Source organism: Nomascus leucogenys, chromosome 6 (assembly GCF_006542625.1).
Source record: "Nomascus leucogenys isolate Asia chromosome 6, Asia_NLE_v1, whole genome shotgun sequence".
Taxonomy (NCBI): Eukaryota; Metazoa; Chordata; class Mammalia; order Primates; family Hylobatidae; genus Nomascus; species Nomascus leucogenys.
In genome coordinates, this window is record NC_044386.1 from 86,687,211 (window position 1) to 86,705,484 (window position 18,274).

Sequence of the window (18,274 nt, forward strand, 5' to 3'; positions counted from 1 at the left end):
AATATGAAAAGAAAAAACATTTAAATTATTATACAAATGTAATTATTTTTAAATTAGTAAAATATCAATAATAAAATAAGGCAATCTTTTCTAGATTCTGGAGAACTTAGATCTAAGTACTTACAGAAGGTTAAGAAAATACTTGCATTGCACAGAGCCTTTTAGTTTTGGTCTTCTTCATGGCTTATGAAAGAAATTTGTTTCTTCTTAGGATCTAAGTGAGGTAAGACAGATCTGAATTTCATTCTAAGTTAGGCTTTTGTTTTGGTGAGACTACTTTTACACACAAAATTAGTTCACACACAGAAATTGCACTTGTAGTTGATTGCAACCAAAGAGGCTAATCACAGACCCAATTAGTTGACTTGAGTCCTTCGAATAAGGTGCAGGAGCCTTTGCTTCTGCGGCTAATTGTGGACCAGACCTGATATTATATGGGAGATTTTGTTTTGTTTTCTCTATACAGGGCCCCCACTTTGCAAAGTTGCTTAGCACAAAAGTGTGATAGACACAAACTTCTTTACTCCTATACTCCCACCTCTGACCCTCCTAAAAACTTCCATGCAGTCTGCTCTGCAGAGAAGCTTGATACAAAGGAGTCTCCAAAGAAGTAAAAATTTGAAAGTAATCGTTATGTAAACTGGGTAGTAAAAAAAATTTGAGTGAAAGTGTCTTAAAATTTCAAAAGGCCTTACTGAATAAAAATTATGTGGGAGTTCCCAGCACTTTGGGAGGATTGCTTAAGGCCAGGAGTTCAAGACTAGGCTGAACAACATAGTGAGACCCCGTTTTAAAAAGTTTCAAAAATTAGCCAGGCATGGTGGCGCAGGCCTGTAGTCCTTCTACTGGGAAGGCTAAGGCAGGAAGATCACTTGAGCCCAGGAGTTTGAGATTACAGTGAGCTGTGATCATCCCACTGCATTCCAGCCTGGGTGACAGGGACACTGTCTCTAAAAAAATTAATAAAATAAAATAAATTAAGTGGGAGAATAATCTGGTCAAAGAAGCTAGAAATAAAAAACATTATTTTAATATGATATTAAAACTAGTTTTCTTCTGCATTACACATATTCAGTTTACATAAATATATAATAAATATGAAGGTCTTCCCTAATGTACCAGTTTTTGTTTGTTAACAACATGATACCCATTTTAAAGAAAAACTGCTAATTATGTAATTTCTAAGAGAGAAGAACAAGCTCAGATTTTTTTCTCAACTGAGCATTTTAAAAGACTAATTGCACACTTTGAAAAGAGAATAATACCTGGGCTTTGGTCATATAGTATTTGTTTCTACAATCTTTGTTTTGGATTTCTTTTTTTTTTTTTTTTTTTTTTTTTTTTTTTTTTTTTGAGACAGAGTCTCACTCTGTCACCCAGGCTGGAGTGCAGTGGTGTGATCTCGGCTCAGTGCAACCTCCGCCTCCCAGGTTCAAGCAATTCTCCTGCCTCGGCCTCCTAAGTAGCTGGGATTACAGGCATGTACCACCACGCCTGGCTAATTTTTGTATTTTCAGTAGAGACAGGGTTTCACCCTGTTGGCCAGGCTGGTCTGGAACCCTTGACCTCAAGTGATCCACCAGCCTCAGCCTCCCAAAGTGCTGGGATTATAGGTGTGAGCCACCGCATCCGGCCGTGCTTTGGATTTTATAAAAATGACTTGTGAACATTAAATTAAGTAACAACAAGCTGTCATCTCCTACCTACTCCACAGATAGAATTCTCAAACTATGTATATATTTTTAAGGATATAGGGTACACTTTTTTGTGTACCACATCCCTGGAAGTCCTTAAAGAAGATTTCAGCTAGATGCCACAAACTTCTTTGTCTCATGCACCAGGGACTTACCTATACAATTCATAAAAATAGAAGTGGATGAAAGTGAAGCAAATTTTTTCTCTAAATGTACTGCAAGAAAACTAATCTATTCAATCTAGTAATTTCATTTCCAAAGTTGAGACAGATACACTAGTCAAAATCAGTTGGTAGGATTGTCTGGTTCAGGTAGGCATTTAACACAAGTTGCAGCCTTGTCCTCTTTTTCTCTTGCCATAGGAAATTTGCCGTAGAATTAGCTCTACAAATAATTACACCATGCCGCTAGCCAATTGGGGCTGCACAAACTTGTTTGAACCCTTCAAATGAAAGCTAAGTAGTTGATAACTGCATAATATATTGTAGTTGTAAGCATTTGGTTATTTATGCAGTTTTGCACACATGGGAATAATTGCATTTTCCAAACTGGTGATCACAGAAAGGATGGCCTTTCAGTAATGTTTTTGACCACAAAATATTTATAAAGTTTTTTAAAATCTATGGCTTGGTAATATGAACAGTAAGACAATTAAACATTGTGGAGTAACCTCTTTGAAAGGAGAACTTAGGCCAGGTGTGATGGCTCACGTCTGTAATCCCAGTCCTTCAAGAGGCCAAGGTGGGCAGATCACAAGGTCAAGAGATCGAGACCATCCTGGCCAACATGGTGAAACCCCGTCTCTACTAAAAATACAAAAATTAGCTGGGCGTGGTGGCATGCACCTGTAGTCCCAGCTACTCAGGAGGCTGAAGCAGGAGAATCACTTGAACCTGGGAGGCGGAGGTTGCAGTGAGCCCCGATCACACCACTGCACTCTAGCCTGGAGACAGAGTGAGACTCCATCTCAAAAAAAAAAAAAAAAAAAAAAAAAAAAGGAAAAAGAAAAAGAAAAAAAGGAAGACTTATGAAACTTAATTGATTGTTATATATTTCAGATAGTATTCCTAGATATAACAAAAATTTTAGCTATTTTTAACCCACAAGAGAAGTGGAATGCTGCTGTCAAAAAAACCTGATTTGCCTTGTAATTTTATAAGATGATAAACATTTTTCAGAGTTTATAGGCTGATCTCTTAATTGGATATTACATATTTTATCATTTTTATTAATGCAATATAATTATAACAAAATAATCTACAGTGGTTCATAACAAGAATAAAATATTAGGGTCTATTTTAAGCAAAATCTATCAATCAAATGAGAAAGAACCTGAAGAATCCTAATTCCTCTAGAAAAACCAGATGTCTAAATAAAACCTACAGACTAATTTTGCTCCCAGTTTCTTTGGCCAAGTATTTCTTCCACTTTTAATTTAACCCCTGTGCTTCTTTATTGCAGCACATCACTTGGTGCTACGTGTAAACTCAGTTGCTTTTTAAAATATATTGACATTAAATGAGACGTGCCAAGTATGGGGCTCTGCTGCTGTGAGCAGTATATGAAGCCACTGCCAGCCAATTAAACCCCCAGGGATGAGTTTTCACTCTCACTTCTCCTCCTCCTTTAAAGTAAAAATAGAGGTGGGATTTTTTTTTCTCTTCTCTGTGTTATCTTTTATTTCACTGCCAATTGATTTGATGACTAAAAAGAATGTATATTGTTCAGTTCCATATTTTCCCTCTGTGCCCTACTTTAGCAAGTTATTCTTGGGGTTAAAACAAGTAGTGGGCTTCAAATTTTTAATTCCATAAAAATTGTGGATCCTGTTATTATGAAGTTCATGAAATACAGCATTTTCCAGCTCGTCTGTACTTTTCACAGAAGCCTACAAGAAAGGATAGGGAAACTTACTTTTGTGTGCAACTGATCATACACTGAACTGAGAAAGTCCCAGATGCTTATGAGACTCTTGCTTCCTAACTCCATGCTCTTCTGCCAAGAGATAAAAGCTTGAGCTCACCTACATTTGTAAACAGGGGCAGAGTGGAGAATGGCAGCCAAGGGCGTTAGATCTGCAATCACTTTTTACTATGCCTCCACGCACACTGGCACCCTTCTACTTTCTCTACTATGAGCTGGAGTCACCTGATACCCAGTTCAATGCTGCTTTTTACTTTTGAGTTGACAGCTCAAAGACAATATAGATGTTGTTCTTTCCAACTCAGGCTAGAAAATCTGGACTTTCAATAAAATCTTTGCAGTCTTCAACATATATTTTGGCAAGTAGTATAGAATCCATAGTTTAGCTATGGTGTTGCCATGCTAGATCCCTGGGATAGGTGTACTGCCCAGACTTCCCAGACAGCATTTCCCAGAAATATCCAGATCTTTCAGGATCAGGAACAAAGTACACTTAAACTTTAAAAATGCTTTATAGCCCAAACTAACACATATTTGTATTCACCCATGTAATTGAAATCGACACTCATTTATATTGGTTAGATCAGAGTTGGTCCTATGATCTTGTAATATGAAATTATCCAATTGGTCTTGAGCTATATGATGTTGTACCATAAAATACAGAAACAGCATTGAACTGGGTGTCAGGTGACTCCAGCTCACAGGCTTTTATGAGATCTATTAATATTGAGATATGCTGTAAAAGGAATTTTTCACTATAAAAGATAACATCCTTTACACTCATAAAAAATATTAAAAGGCTTGTTCAGTGGTTCTCAGGACCCCTTTACACTCATCATGATTATTGAAGACCTTAAAGAACATTGGTTTAAGTGGAGTATATCTGTCATTATTAACTGTATTTGAAATTAAAACAGAGTAATTTTTAAAATGTTTATTAACTTTTAAAATAACAATAATAAGCCCACTACCAACACTAATCTAAGTAACATATTTTTGAAGCATAATTATTTTCTAAAACAAAAAAAAATTAGTGAGAAGGGTAGGATTGTCTGACAGGTCTGAAAAATTAATGGAACATGGTTGGATTCTCATATCTGCTTCTGTATTCAATCTGTTGCAATATGTTGTTTTGATTGACACACATGAAGAAAATCTAACCCTACACAGATAAGTATTTGGAAAATGAAAGAATAATTTGTATATTTTGTAGCCTTTTCAGATAGTTGTGTATATTCTTCTTTGACTTTATACTAAACTCCACATGGTAATTCTAAGTGTTAGTTGCAATGTGGAATCTAGAATCATATTAATAAACTTTTTGTCTTTTGTAACTTGTAAGAGAACAAGATTGAAAAAGGCAAAGAACATCTTAGTATAATTTTGAAAATAGTGTTGACCTTGCAGACTCCCTGAAAGGTTCTCAGTATCCCCTAGGGTTCCCAGATCACAATTTGAGAATCACTGGTGATATGGTTTGGTTCTGTGTCCCCACCCAAATCTTATTTTGAATTGTAATCCCCACATGTGGGAGGAGGGGCCTGGTGGGAGACGATTGGATTACAGGGGCAGGTTTCCCCCTTGCTTTTCTTGTGGTAGGGAGTGAGTTCTCACAAGAGCCGACAGTTTTAAAGTGTGGCACTTCCCCCCTCGCTCACTGTCTCTCTCCTGCCACCATGTGAAGAAGGTCTTTGTTTCCCCTTCATCTTCCACCATGATTGTAAGTCTTCTGAAGCTTCCCCAGCCATGTGGAACTGTGAGTCAATTAAACCTTTTTTCTTCATAAATTACCCTGTTCTTTTTTTTTTTTTTTTTTTTTTGAGATGGAATTTCGCTCTTGTTGCCCAGGCTGGAGTGCAATGGCATGATCTCAGCTCACCGCAACCTCCGCCTCCTGGGTTCCAGCAATTTTCCTGCCTCAGCCTCCCGAATAGCTGAAATTACAGGCATGTGCCACCACGCCCAGCTAATTTTGTATTTTTAGTAGAGATGGGGTTTCTCCATGTTGGTCAGGCTGGTCTCGAACTCCCAACCTCAGGTAATCTGCCCACCTTGGCCTCCCAAAGTGTTGGGATTACAGGTGTGAGCCACTGTGCCCGGCCAGGTAGTTCTTTATAGCAGTGTGAAAATGGACTAATACAACTGGCTTTAGTTGCATGCAATGCTGTGCTAACCACTGACAAAAGTTTAAACAAGAGAACTTCCTTACTTTTTTGAAGGTGAATCCATTTGGCCCATTTGGTGAGGATGTTTTCAAAACTCAACAAATGTACTTCTATGTTTTCTACATCTTTATAAAAAAATTCCCTAATCCCCTTCAATAGCCCCCAAAAAACCAACTATTAGTTTTATTTTAATCTAACTGGCAATGGATATACTATATAAATAACCCAGATAGAGCTGTTTTTTGCCATCTTTTGGGATCCCACCTTCTTGCTCTCTAGTATCTTGTGCTTTCACACTTGCGTAAGTAATTAAAACCTGGTTACAACCACAGTGTCTAGATCATAGTTCTCTATTATTACAAGATGCTGATGTGCAATCATTTGTGAGTATATCATGTGTCTTCTTATTTTTCTACCGTTAGAATACCAAAGTTTTCTTATGAATTGGAGCAATTGCAGATTATCTCTGTATCAATGTCACTCTTCTTCACCTTTCATCCAGTGTGCTCTCTTGATTAGGAGAGAAAGGGATGGAGTAAGCTTGAGTATGCTGCTGGGAGGATGTGATGCATTGAACATCACTGATCATGAGTTTCCAAATAAGGAAAAGGTTGAGAACTATTCCTCCAGACCACCAAACTGAGGCATGAATGACTACCATCCCAGGCCAGGGTGATGAGATAAACAACTACTACTTGGTAATCAGGAGTCTGTTGTTAAACTCTTCTCTGCCTCGAGTACCATTATAAGAAATAGGACTTGGGAGACAAAAGAAACTAGGAGTCACCCACCGGCTAAGAAGCCGAGTTTTCAAGAACGTGTGATCTGCTGCAACAACAGGGGCCTGTCACAGAGGCATGCACCAGTGCCAAGGGGGCTCAGTCACTCAGTGTGGCCTTGCTCATGTTCTTGGGTTTCTGTGGTTACTGTGAAAGAAAAGCAAATCCTAGCAGAGCTAGTTTGCTGGATGCAAAGAGGCAGTTAGTGTCATCTGATAGATGTTTATGCAGAAAGGGACTGTGAAAGGCAGTGAAGGTAGAAGTGAAGATGGAGAAATGATTGCCAGTTACCCTTGATGAGCAACCTTGGTTCAATGGGGGACCAGAAGTAGTAGATGAATAACTTCAGAGAGGCAGCTCTCAGGTAAGCTTCTTTGATGTAGAGACAATAATATTTCACAACTACTTGTTTGAGAAAAGACGGAACTTTCTATCAAACTAGGAATATTTTGTGGGAAATGAGAATGGCCATAAGAAAAGAGGCTGTGATCCTTTCTGTAGTGATGAGGAAGAGAGAGTGCCTCTTTCTGCTAGTGTTGTATTGTTCTGTGCTAATGAGGACCTGGAAAAAGCTACAAATCTCACTTACCATTCTTTGAATTCTCCAGAAGTTCTCTAGCTTAGAGAACCCAATTTTAGAAGAGTTGAAAGAAGGGCGAGTGATGAGAACACACAGGAGAAAGGGCTGAGAATTTAAAAGACAGGCCGGACATGGTGGCTCACGCCTATAATACCAGCACTTTGGGAGGCTGAGGTGGGTGGATCACTTTAGCCCAGGAATTTGAGATCAGCCTGGGCAACATGGCGAAACCCTGGCTCTACAAAAATTACAAAAATTAGCCAGATGTGGTAGTGTGCACCAGTAGTCTCACCTAATTGAGAGGCTGAGGTGGGAGGATCACTTGAGCCCAGGAGGTTGCGGCTGCAGTGAGTTGAGATCGCACCACTGCACTCCAGCCTGGACAACAGAGGGAAACCCTGTCAAAAAAAAAATTTAAAAGGTTGAGTACGGGCTTCACACATGTTTCATTTGTTTATTTGACTGGAGATTTCACAAGTGCCTGCTTTAACGTAGCTAAGAGTCTGGTTACAGGAGCTAGAGTGATGCAGGGGAAAGAAGAAATGGACAACAAAGTAAACAACCAAGCAAAGAAATATGTAATGACAAAATGAGAAAAGGGTGGTGAAGAACGAGTGCAAGAGAATGACAGTGGAGGGAGACTAAGAACTTTAGAAAAGGGTGGTCAGGCATACCCCGTGGTGATGAGGACCTTATTGCCTCAGTAGAGACCTAGCAACTCTTCTGCTTTCCTCTCCCACTTCTAAGGACTCTGACAGTTACACGTGGCCCAGCCAGATAATCCAGGATAATCTCTTGATTTTAAGGTCAGTTGATAGCAACCTTAATTCTATTAGCAACTTTATTTCTCCTTTGTCATGTAACCCAATATATTCACTGGTTATGGGTATTGGAACTCGGACATTTTTGAAGGACTATTATTCTGCCTACCACAACTGAAAATAAAAGTGAGAAAAGAGGCCAAAGCTCTTTGTCCCTTCTGGAGTTCTTCTCTGCTCACTCTTGGAGAGTCTTTTATTTTATATAACTAAATTTCTCACAAGAGCTAATATGTAGTATCTAAACCGTATAATAATTGGTAGGTTTATGTGACCTTGGACAAGAGACAAGTCACTTACCTTGACTTTCCTTATCTATAATATGACAGGATTGAGGTTGATGGTCTCTCAGAACTCCCCCAGTGTTCCTAATGAGACCCTTGAAGAAACCATATCATTGTAGATTATATCCCAAAGTGCAATGTCTCATCGCCACTGGGCATGTCTACTGAACCCCCGCAAACCATGACATCCTTGTTGATAGTTTCATGGTTAAGTCACTATTATATTTAGGATACACTACCAGCATTGATGAAATCTTTTCACCTGTCAACACATATACTTTATGGATGTATAAAACAAAACAATTCTGACTTAAAAAAATATATTGACTCCCAACTTCTGCTCTGCTGATGTCATTGTACATTGCATTGTATCTTGTCCATATAGAATGGTCTGTTGCTTGTCACAGAGTTAGTTGTTGTTGTTATACGTTTTGGAAACACCCAACATTAAAATACCTTGTGTTTATAAAGCACTTTACAGCTTACAAGATGTTTTCATGTCTGTAACTGCATATGATCCTCTATAACAATGTTCCAAGATTAGCATACACTTCTTTAAAATGGGTGTATTCTATGTAGACATTTTATATGCATTCTTGTTCAGTGGTAACAGAGGTCCCAAGTAATTTGTTGGAAAACTGACTTCAAACACTGGAATGGAACACAGACAAATGTGGCAACAAAGTGATCAGACATCTTTTATATTTTAAATTGGACATCATCTTAATGAGACATATTATACTGCTTTTATCTTTACTTTTGAAAGGCAATGCAGTCATGGAATGCTCTCAGGCACTTTTCTTAATCACACTTTATTCTTTAGGCATTTTCCTGCCTTTTTATACTCTTGCTATATGTTATCCACAATACATCTTTCTAAACATTTATTTGAATATAGATAAAATTATACATATGCAAAATCCCAAGTTACAATATTGCCGTCACACATAAAGACACTGGAGTTGTAAATGCCTATGTTAGCTTTTATATGTGGAATGGTTCTTTAAATTATTTGAAAGATTAATAATTTTTCAAAAATGATTGGAACAGCTCATTTGTCCTTCTGCCTCTCTCTTTAATTCTTAAGTCCAGATGCAAAGCAAAGAGAGACTTTTAGATGATTGTAAAGTCATTTAATTTCCAGACGTTGTCTAGTGTTTAAACACTGACATCAAAGCAAAGAGCCAATTATCAGAGTTCATTTGGTCTGAAGCCCCGTTGCCTGAATTGCTATAGTTTTCCTTATGCTGAAAAGGAAATGTGTGTCACATCTTGAAGATGCAGTATATAAAATCACTTTATCTAGAGCAGTTTAACTTGAAACATGTGTTTGGGCTCAGTAACCACAAGGAGGCATTGAAGCATCTCTTCAAAATGTGAAAAGCAATTTTAATGAAGAAAAAAAAGTTACACCTACAGTTGTTGAATTTCATATAAGCAATTATACCTGCTTGTGAGTACGCATGCTTTTTAAGTTTATGTTTTGATTCACTTTTTTTAATGACCTGAAATATCAGCAGAAAGTATTTCCGCTGTTGTTTCTTTTGTGAGAGATTTTTGGACAATAGTAATCCATATGTGTTTTCCCTTCTGCTACATTTTCAGTGGAAACGAAGGCAAACTGCAGGACTTTTATTAGTACTGACAAAGTAACTACATTAGCTCTTCTTGCCTTTAAAAGTTAAACGTTCTTTTGACTGTGAGCAGAAGTTGATTTCTTTAGTATTTGAATTATTTAAATACATATTCCTGACAGCAAGGGATTTATCTGAAATCTGTGTGTCACTTTAGAATGATTCTGGAACACATCTTCAAAATACCACATAGGAAGCTCACATTAAGAAGCCAAAACGGTATTTTTTTAAACCTGAGCATAATTTTCTTACACATCCTTGTAAACATTCATATTGCATGTCAGGAATTTTCTCCATGTTTTGTCATCTTGATTCTTAGCAGCCTTGTTGGTACTGAAAAATGTGAACCCCTCTGTTACAGACTATGTTGCTTAGCACATCTTCCAGAATAATGTTTAATTCCCCCCGAGAAACAAGCACCTCATTCTTCGGGATTGGGTTGTTTCTGTAAGATGCTTCAGAGAAAATTTTTTCCTGGAAATAAGGACTGTGATATTTTGAAATTCTCTTGTGCCATTTTGCTATATTGACTTGCTCTTTCTGGGTTTTGACACCTTGTTTGCCTTTTAGGGTATTCCCAGCCTGTGAGAGAACATATTGCCGATTTCAACACACAGCAGAACATGCAGCTGGGGAGGCTGTGTGACATCTTAGGTACAGTAAATAGTTTTACACAAATGACTCTTTGGAATGTTTATCAGTGGATGCTGATAGAATGTGTTTTTTTGTTTGTTTGTTTGTTTTTTGCTTATTTTTTTCCTCTACAAGGAAAAAGCTCAGATGTTTAATCTACTTACGGGGCAATTAAATGTTTTATTTTAAAAAACAGATTTGTAGTAAAATCAACTTGAATAAAAAATGACATTTTAACCAATTTACTTGGGCAGTTTTCTAGATTCTCTTTGCCGCAGGTTTGAATCAGAATTTCTCTCCTATAAACCAAAATCTTCTTTATTTACTTAATCTTGCAGTGAGTGAAGTCAATATTTTACATTTGTGTCAGTCTTGTCTCTTATAGTATCTGGGGAATGAGTGAAAGGTGGTATCAGAAATGAAGCATTGTGTTTTCATAAGAAGAAAAAGGGGAATATTAAGATAGATTTTTAAAAGAAGCTTTTATTTAAATATAGACCAGCTTGTTATTAGAAAACGTGAAGTGCTTAATGGAGGGAATTTTTAGAAATACAGACCTTGATTGAGTGATGTATACATCTTTGTAAAAGTCAAGTTCTGATACTGGCTTGGTCAGTTCTTAATCAGACACCCATCTGGAACCAGGAGAGAAGGATGCCTGAATGTGATAGCTTTGGTTGACACTGTTCAAGGCCCGGGTTCAGATTAGGCTCTAAGAATATAGGTTGCAAAAGCTAAGCAATAACATTGAATCTGTTTGTGAGATACTTGCCACGAATTCAAGGTTACACAAAAATTAGATTTTTATTAGTTATCAAATAAGAACTTCTTTGTTTTGTTAAAATACAATTTCTTTGGCCCTTATTTAAGAAAAACAAGGAAGAATTTTAAATGATCAAGGACCAACTTAGCTGGCTCCCTGGAATGACATGCTTTACATGATTCATATATATTTCAGCATCATTATTATTTTATAAATGCCATTTGGTAGCAAAAAGTACATCAGTACTAGAAATTTACAGTGTCCTAAAATAATAATCGTGATTGCTTTAATCTATTATCTAGGCACTAAGATTGTTTTTCAGCATTACAAAAAAAAATTTTAATGACTTAAGATTGATTTGTTAGTGCTAAGCTATTGCAACTAAAAACCTGACTGGATGAAAACCACTGAAGTGCAGCAGAGGGCAGACTTTCCTCTAATTTATTTGAATTAATTTTTTTCTTCAGCTTTTTATATCCCTTTCTATATATAGTATAAGCCATCACCAAATAATTTCTTTATAAAAGATTCTCATTATTGGAAAAGACTTGAAAGTATTAGGCTTCTATTTTAAACAACTCAATAATTCAGTCTGTCTCTACCTGCAATGGAATATTTTGCTTATATGAACATTTCTGAGAGATTATGAACCAAATGCCTTTTTCTTGGTATATAGTCTTCATGATATAGCGATGCAATCATAAAATGTCTTCAAGAGGAGTAATGAAAGTTTAGAAATAGTAGTTAGATGAAAAAAAGTACTTTCTTGTGAAATAAAAATGTAAAGAAAATAGAAAAATAAGTAATAATTTTATGGAAGAATACATTATTATCCCTTATGGTTTTTCTTCTTATTTGGGGGAAACAAAGATAATCCAGTAACACTGGTAAGGCTTGTCACTAGATATTGGCTGTGAATTCATGGTTGTCAGGTGCAGACCCCAATGGCTAGTATTTTCAGTTCCTAGATGAGTTCAGCAAGAAAGTGACTGATTACTGACCAGCTATCAAAGAAAGTTTCATCTTCATATCAGTTCGTTTCCAAAATTACCTGTCAGTTAATTTTGAACATGTGTAAAATTAACACATGATAAAACCCACTAATACTGAATCTTAGAGTTAGTGATATGTATTTCTTTGCCAGAAATGAAAAGGAAAGGTGAAATTGGCAACATGATTCCTTTTATCATTTGTAACCTAGAAATTTTCTTCCCAAGAAAAAAATTATTTTTCATCTGCTACAGTCTGTAAGCTATTTTTGTTGTTTTTCTGCCCTATTCTTTCATACTTAAAAAAAAACTGGGCTGGGCGCGGTGGCACACGCTTGTAATCCCAGCACTTTGGGAGGCCAAGGCGGGCGGATCACGAGGTCAGGAGATTGAGACCACGGTGAAATCCCGTCTCTACTAAAAATACAAAAAAATTAGCCGGGCGTGGTGGCGGGTGCCTGTAGTCCCAGCTACTCGGAGAGGCTGAGGCAGGAGAATGGCGTGAACCTGGGAGGCGGAGCTTGCAGTGAGCCGAGATCGCGCCACTGCACTCCAGCCTGGGTGACAGAGCGAGACTCTGTCTCAAAAAAAAAAAAAAAAAAACTCATTAGTTTGATTTTTAAAACCTCTACCGTAATTTGGTTAGACGCTAGACTCTTCTTCAAAACACAAGACTTAAGATGACTAATTTGATGATTCAGCAATTGGATGCAAGTTATTTACTTACTGCCTCCTCGGTTAATTTATTTTGAGGTTTATGCTTCAAAATTAAATGGGAGCCACCTAAATATTCACATGTATGGAGCACCTGCTCTGGGCCTAGCACTGGGCCACTTCAGAAAACACCCCCTCTAGGACTCTAGAGAGAGAGATTTCTCTTGTATGCCCTGCGTCTAGGCGTAAAAGACCTTCTCAACTTTATGAATCTCTCCATAATCCCTTCAGTCAGTCCACAGGTGTATACTGAGTGACTCCTGCATACTCCACACTGTGCCAGGGCTTAGGGGAATATAAGAAATAGTACAAACTTTGCCTTTAAGGAGCTTGGAAAGACAAGATTAATAGATTGGAAACAATAGGATAGAACCACAGAGAACACTACTTCATGTTAAATCTTGAGGCACTGATCAAAAGGAACGTAGGTATGGGGGCAGCTGGGGAGTCACTGTTGGCCAGCCTAGTCAGGGTGGGCCAGGAGCACATTCACACACCTGTGCTATTTCTTGAGCACTTACTGTGTGCCAGATGCTGCACCAGATACTTTTTATTATCTTCACTCATTTAATAGTGTCTAAAACTCTATGCCCCAGGTGGTTGTTCCCCTTTTTACAGATGAAGAAATGAATGCTTAGAAAGGTTAAATAACAAGAATTTAATCAGTCTATGCTCTGTATATATACTCTGCCAAACTGATCAGAGGAGTCTTAAGATCCCCTCTTTGCCCTACTTGCCTAAGAAAACGTTTACAGTGCTCCCTCCTCTGAACTTCTCTAAGTACCTGGTCTGCATGCTTCATCGTGCCCACAATGATTGCTGTATTTCCCTCCACATTTAGCCAAGGGCTTTGCCCCTACAGATCAGTCAGCTATTTTGTGAATGAATGGATGAACAAATGAATGACTTCATTGACTGCTGATTTCCTATTCATACTCCCTGAAATATTCTGCAGCATGGAGTGGATACTCTCATTTCACTATTCCATTTGGATGGGATATTTAATTAGGGTTTCTTGCTATGTTATATGTAAGAAGCACATCTTAAGAAGGAGAAAAGTTAAATTAAGACGATGTTTCCTTTAAACCAAGAATCACTAGACCTGCTATTTAAGTAATATACTCCTCTTTGGGAATCAAGCAAGGGAAAGGCTGGTTTCCTGAAATAATTACTGCTGTGGTTATAATCAGACCATTTATTTCAACAGGACATTCCCTGAATTGACCCTGTCAAGTCCATACAGAATAAGAAATTGCAATTTCATCAGCTTTGTAAAGTTAATAGCTCTGTTTTATAATTTACTGAAGTTAATGGAATAAATTTTTAAAGCAGTATGCGATTCCCATTGATGTTAATGGGAGTCGTGTGGCTAAATCCCTATGTATTATTTGAAAGTACATTTCCAAGGTATCTCACAGCCCTCCTTCTGAAGGAATCATTGCATCTATTTCGTTGGTGGTGGTGTTATTTATATTTTCTTTAGAGAAATGCTGAACTGTAAAAAAGCCAGTTAGATTGCTCAGATAGTACAAAACCGATCTAAATTAACCTTAACGTGGGTTTTGGACATCCTCTTTATTTTAAACTGCACAACATCAATCGGATGCCAGAGTTCATAATGTCATTTACTTTCACACCAGTAATTAACATTATGCCTGTTGTTTTTAGATGCCAATGTGAACGTCATCTACATCTGCTCCCATCATATGAATGACGAGTTAGTGCTGTATTACAAAAAAATCCTAAGTCTACATGCAGCCGTCAAATCAGGGAACCTAGAGGACAGAAGTGACCTGCAGGACAGGTTCAAAATTATCACCCCTGAAGCTGTAAACATCTTCCCTGTGAGTTTGTCTTCTAATTACTATGGTTTCAGGGATGCAGTAAAATTAAATTGGAAATTTTATAACTTGCAATGCTCTAGTACACATCAGTGAAATATTACTGCAAGTTTAACAGCTTTACTGATTAGACTACTAGTTGGTCTGTAGGAAATAAATATTCCAGTTTAACTTTCAGACTTAGTGGAGCTACCCCTACCTAGTTTCTCTGTAGTTGTAGCCTAATTCCAGTTACTAGGTGGTACCATCAAGTAGGTGGATTTATAACATGTACCATTCCTTTTTCTTAATTTTGTGTGGAGGACACTGAGGCAGAGAAAGGCTGGGCCTGCCCACAGTCACAAAACTAGTTAGGAGCAGAACTAGACCAGGCCCTCTCTTTTCTGATCCACACAGGTACTCCATGTTTTTTCCCCTGAGGGGAATTTGGCTTGATTTACCATATCAGATGGTTCCTAATGAACAATGTTCAGGTTTTTTTTTAATTGTGCTGATTTTTTAGTGAATGGAATGAATTCTGAGTGGAATCCTATTCCTAGACAAGAGCCATTGGGAAATTCATGGAATGATAAAGGCAGCATTCTAGAATAAGGCAGTACAAAAGATGGCTTAAAACGAATTTCCCTACACTTTAACAAGAATTTTAACTCTCCATGTTAACCAGCCAACAGTTTAATACCTAATGGACTATGCATTTTTGAGGAGACTTTTTTTGGTGTAATTAAAGATAGCTGTCTTCATTTACAATTGAAATGCACCAAAGTCAACTGTCTCTCTATTGCCAAAGTGATTGCATGCTATACATAGGGAACATCTATGTGTTGGGTGACTACCCATTAACACTTCAGATGTACCATGATTTGACCAAAAAAAAAAAAAAAATGGGGGTGGGGGAGGGACCTAAGGAAAGGCCTGCCAGGACTGGGGAGAGTTTCGATAGCATTTCTACTTTGCTGGTATACTCAGTGAATTGTTGTCAGGGTTTATTCTTTTCTACCAAAATGAAGATTTTATTTTTTCATAACTGGACGCCTCAGTATTCCCCTAAAAACTCTGCTCAGTTTTGTTTCATGGGCACTTTTGGCTGTGAAAGAGGAAGGCAAGGACAGGGGCTGGGGAAGCAAAAGAAAGGACAAGTGACAAATCACTGCCGTTTATGTACATTCTTGGGAACCTTCCAGTATCCTCCACCAATGTAAGAATTTCTCTGGTGCTTCCTAATTATTGCTTGGCCTCAGTGACATAGTTACTATGGACATTAGGGTGCAAGGAAGAAAAAGAACTACCATTAGTGTTTAGTTAAATTCCTGATTTTCTCCAGCCAGAAAATTGATCTAATGGCTGCTAACTGCTAGTAAGGAGTTTCTGCACATCTGAAATGCCCATATACATTAAAGAGGCATAGAATGGGGAAGGGGCACTAGACTGGGGAGAAAAAAAGTGAGAAAACCAACATTTTTCAAATTCTTAGCATACAGTTTCTTTTTTTTTTTTTGAGACGGAGTCTCACTCTGTCGCCCAGGCTGGAATGCAGTGGTGCGATCTCAGCTGACTGCAACCTCCGCCTTCCAGGTTCAAGTGATTCTCCTGCCTCAGCCTCCCGAGTAGCTGGGATTACAGGTGTGTGCTACCACACCCAGCTAATTTTTGTACTTTTAGTAGAGACTGGATTTCATTATGTTGGCCAGGCTGGTCTCAAACTCCTGACCTCAAGTGATCCACCTGCCTTGGCCTCCCAAAGTGCTGGGGTTACAGGTGTGAGCCACCGCACCCAGCCCAGTTTCTCATTTGATTCTCAGAAGAATGCATCAAGATGGAAAGATAGCTCTTTTTATCAATCTCCGTTTATGGCTGAGGAAACCAAGACTCATTTTCTAGTCCAAGGTTACTAGTAAGGCCAGAGTGTGAACCAAAATCTCTCTACCCCAAGCAGTATCATGAGTTGGAATGACTGCCTTGCTCCTGGATGTCCTGTGGCCTTGGGCAAGCCCCCTTACCTCTCTGTTCCTCTGGTACTCATCTATAAAATGAGATCCTGGATTAGATCATTTCAGAGTCATCTTCAACTCTATCATCCTATGACCTGAGAACCATACCCTTGCTAGTCCACTCTGGCTTCTAAGCAGGAGACAGGCACTCACAGATGCACATAGTATAGGTTTACATCTTTGTGAGCAGAAACAAGTAGGCAAGGTTTTAAGTATTTAATAGTTCACCTCATAGCTCAAGTTTAAATTATTTGAGTAATTACTCATAAGCAATCAACTTTTTAAAAATGCAAAAATTAAATTTGCACTTTCAAATCAGTTATTGTTCATGTATGGTGATTGCTTTATTTGTTTTTAATGGGTTTGAGAGATTGTATCAGTGCTGATTTTCATTTAAATGGATGGCTATGAGATTTTTTAAAGCATGCCAAAAATCTGTTTGTACATCTCTCCAAGTTACTATATGATTCTTGAATTTGTAATGGTAAAATGTGCTCTTTATAAAAGTCATTATGTCTATTTTTAGACATTTCAGTGTTTATGAAGACATCCTAAACAACTACCTTTTATCTCAGGTCAAAAAAAAATCAATGGGGATAAATTAAATGTAGCCATAATTCAATGGAACTAGAAACATTTTAGATTTTGTCATCTGTGTTAATCCACTGCCTGGATCTGATGATACTGATGTTCTCCAAATGGTCATACAAGACCTGTGATTAGTGATACATCCTTTGCCATCACTCATTCACATTTAAATCTTTATTAAACACATATTGAACACAATACTGTGGCAGCATCTTGCCTGGAGTCTAGGACATGCCTGCAGATGACTATAATACAGAGTTGGGTAGAGTACTTGCCAATAGAAACAAGCAAACCTAGAGGAGACAGAACTGCATCCTGGCTGGAAATGTGCTCAGAATGTTAACATTAGGTTCTATTGCTGCATCTGCCATCCCCCTTCACATCTCAAATACCCACCAGATCTTTACTACTCACTCGATAAAATGGGGAACTTGTGGCAGCAGTGGCATGCCAACTGTGTTAACAGGGTTTGAATCCTGCCTCTGCTGTTTACTAGCTGTGTGACTTTGAGCAAATCACTTGAGGCTCAATTTCCCCATCTCCAGAATAGGGATAGTTAATTGATTCAATGTCATGTGGATCAAATGAGAGATCACATGTCAAAGGCTTTGATCTTGTGAACTTATCATGAAAAGATTGCTGCCTTGGAATCCTCTTCTGGGTGCCCTGAAAAGCTCACCACGGACATTGTAACTCAAGTCACCTATTCAGTTCATTTTTTTTTACATGTCTTCATTGGAATAATTTATGGGAAAAAGAAAAGAGTGAAATAAACAAGGAAGAAAGACAGTGACTAACCAGATGGGAAAGACAAACCTGCCAGGTGCTATCACTGGCCATTGTGAAATGGAACATTGGGTTTCCTAGAACTGCATTCTCAG

At 37.9% G+C, this 18,274-nt stretch overlaps 1 protein-coding gene across 9 annotated transcripts in view; it reads left to right on the plus strand.

Moving 5' to 3' along the window:
* IQCH (IQ motif containing H) overlaps positions 1-18,274 on the plus strand; it is a 250,784-nt gene that overhangs the window by 129,599 nt on the left and 102,911 nt on the right. For all 9 annotated transcript variants that reach the window (XM_012507362.2, XM_003267135.2, XM_030814630.1 and 6 more), the window contains 2 exons: positions 10,448-10,531; positions 14,645-14,820. In XM_012507362.2, coding sequence (XP_012362816.1) covers positions 10,448-10,531; positions 14,645-14,820 — 260 coding nt within the window. The remainder of the gene's footprint in view (positions 1-10,447; positions 10,532-14,644; positions 14,821-18,274) is intronic.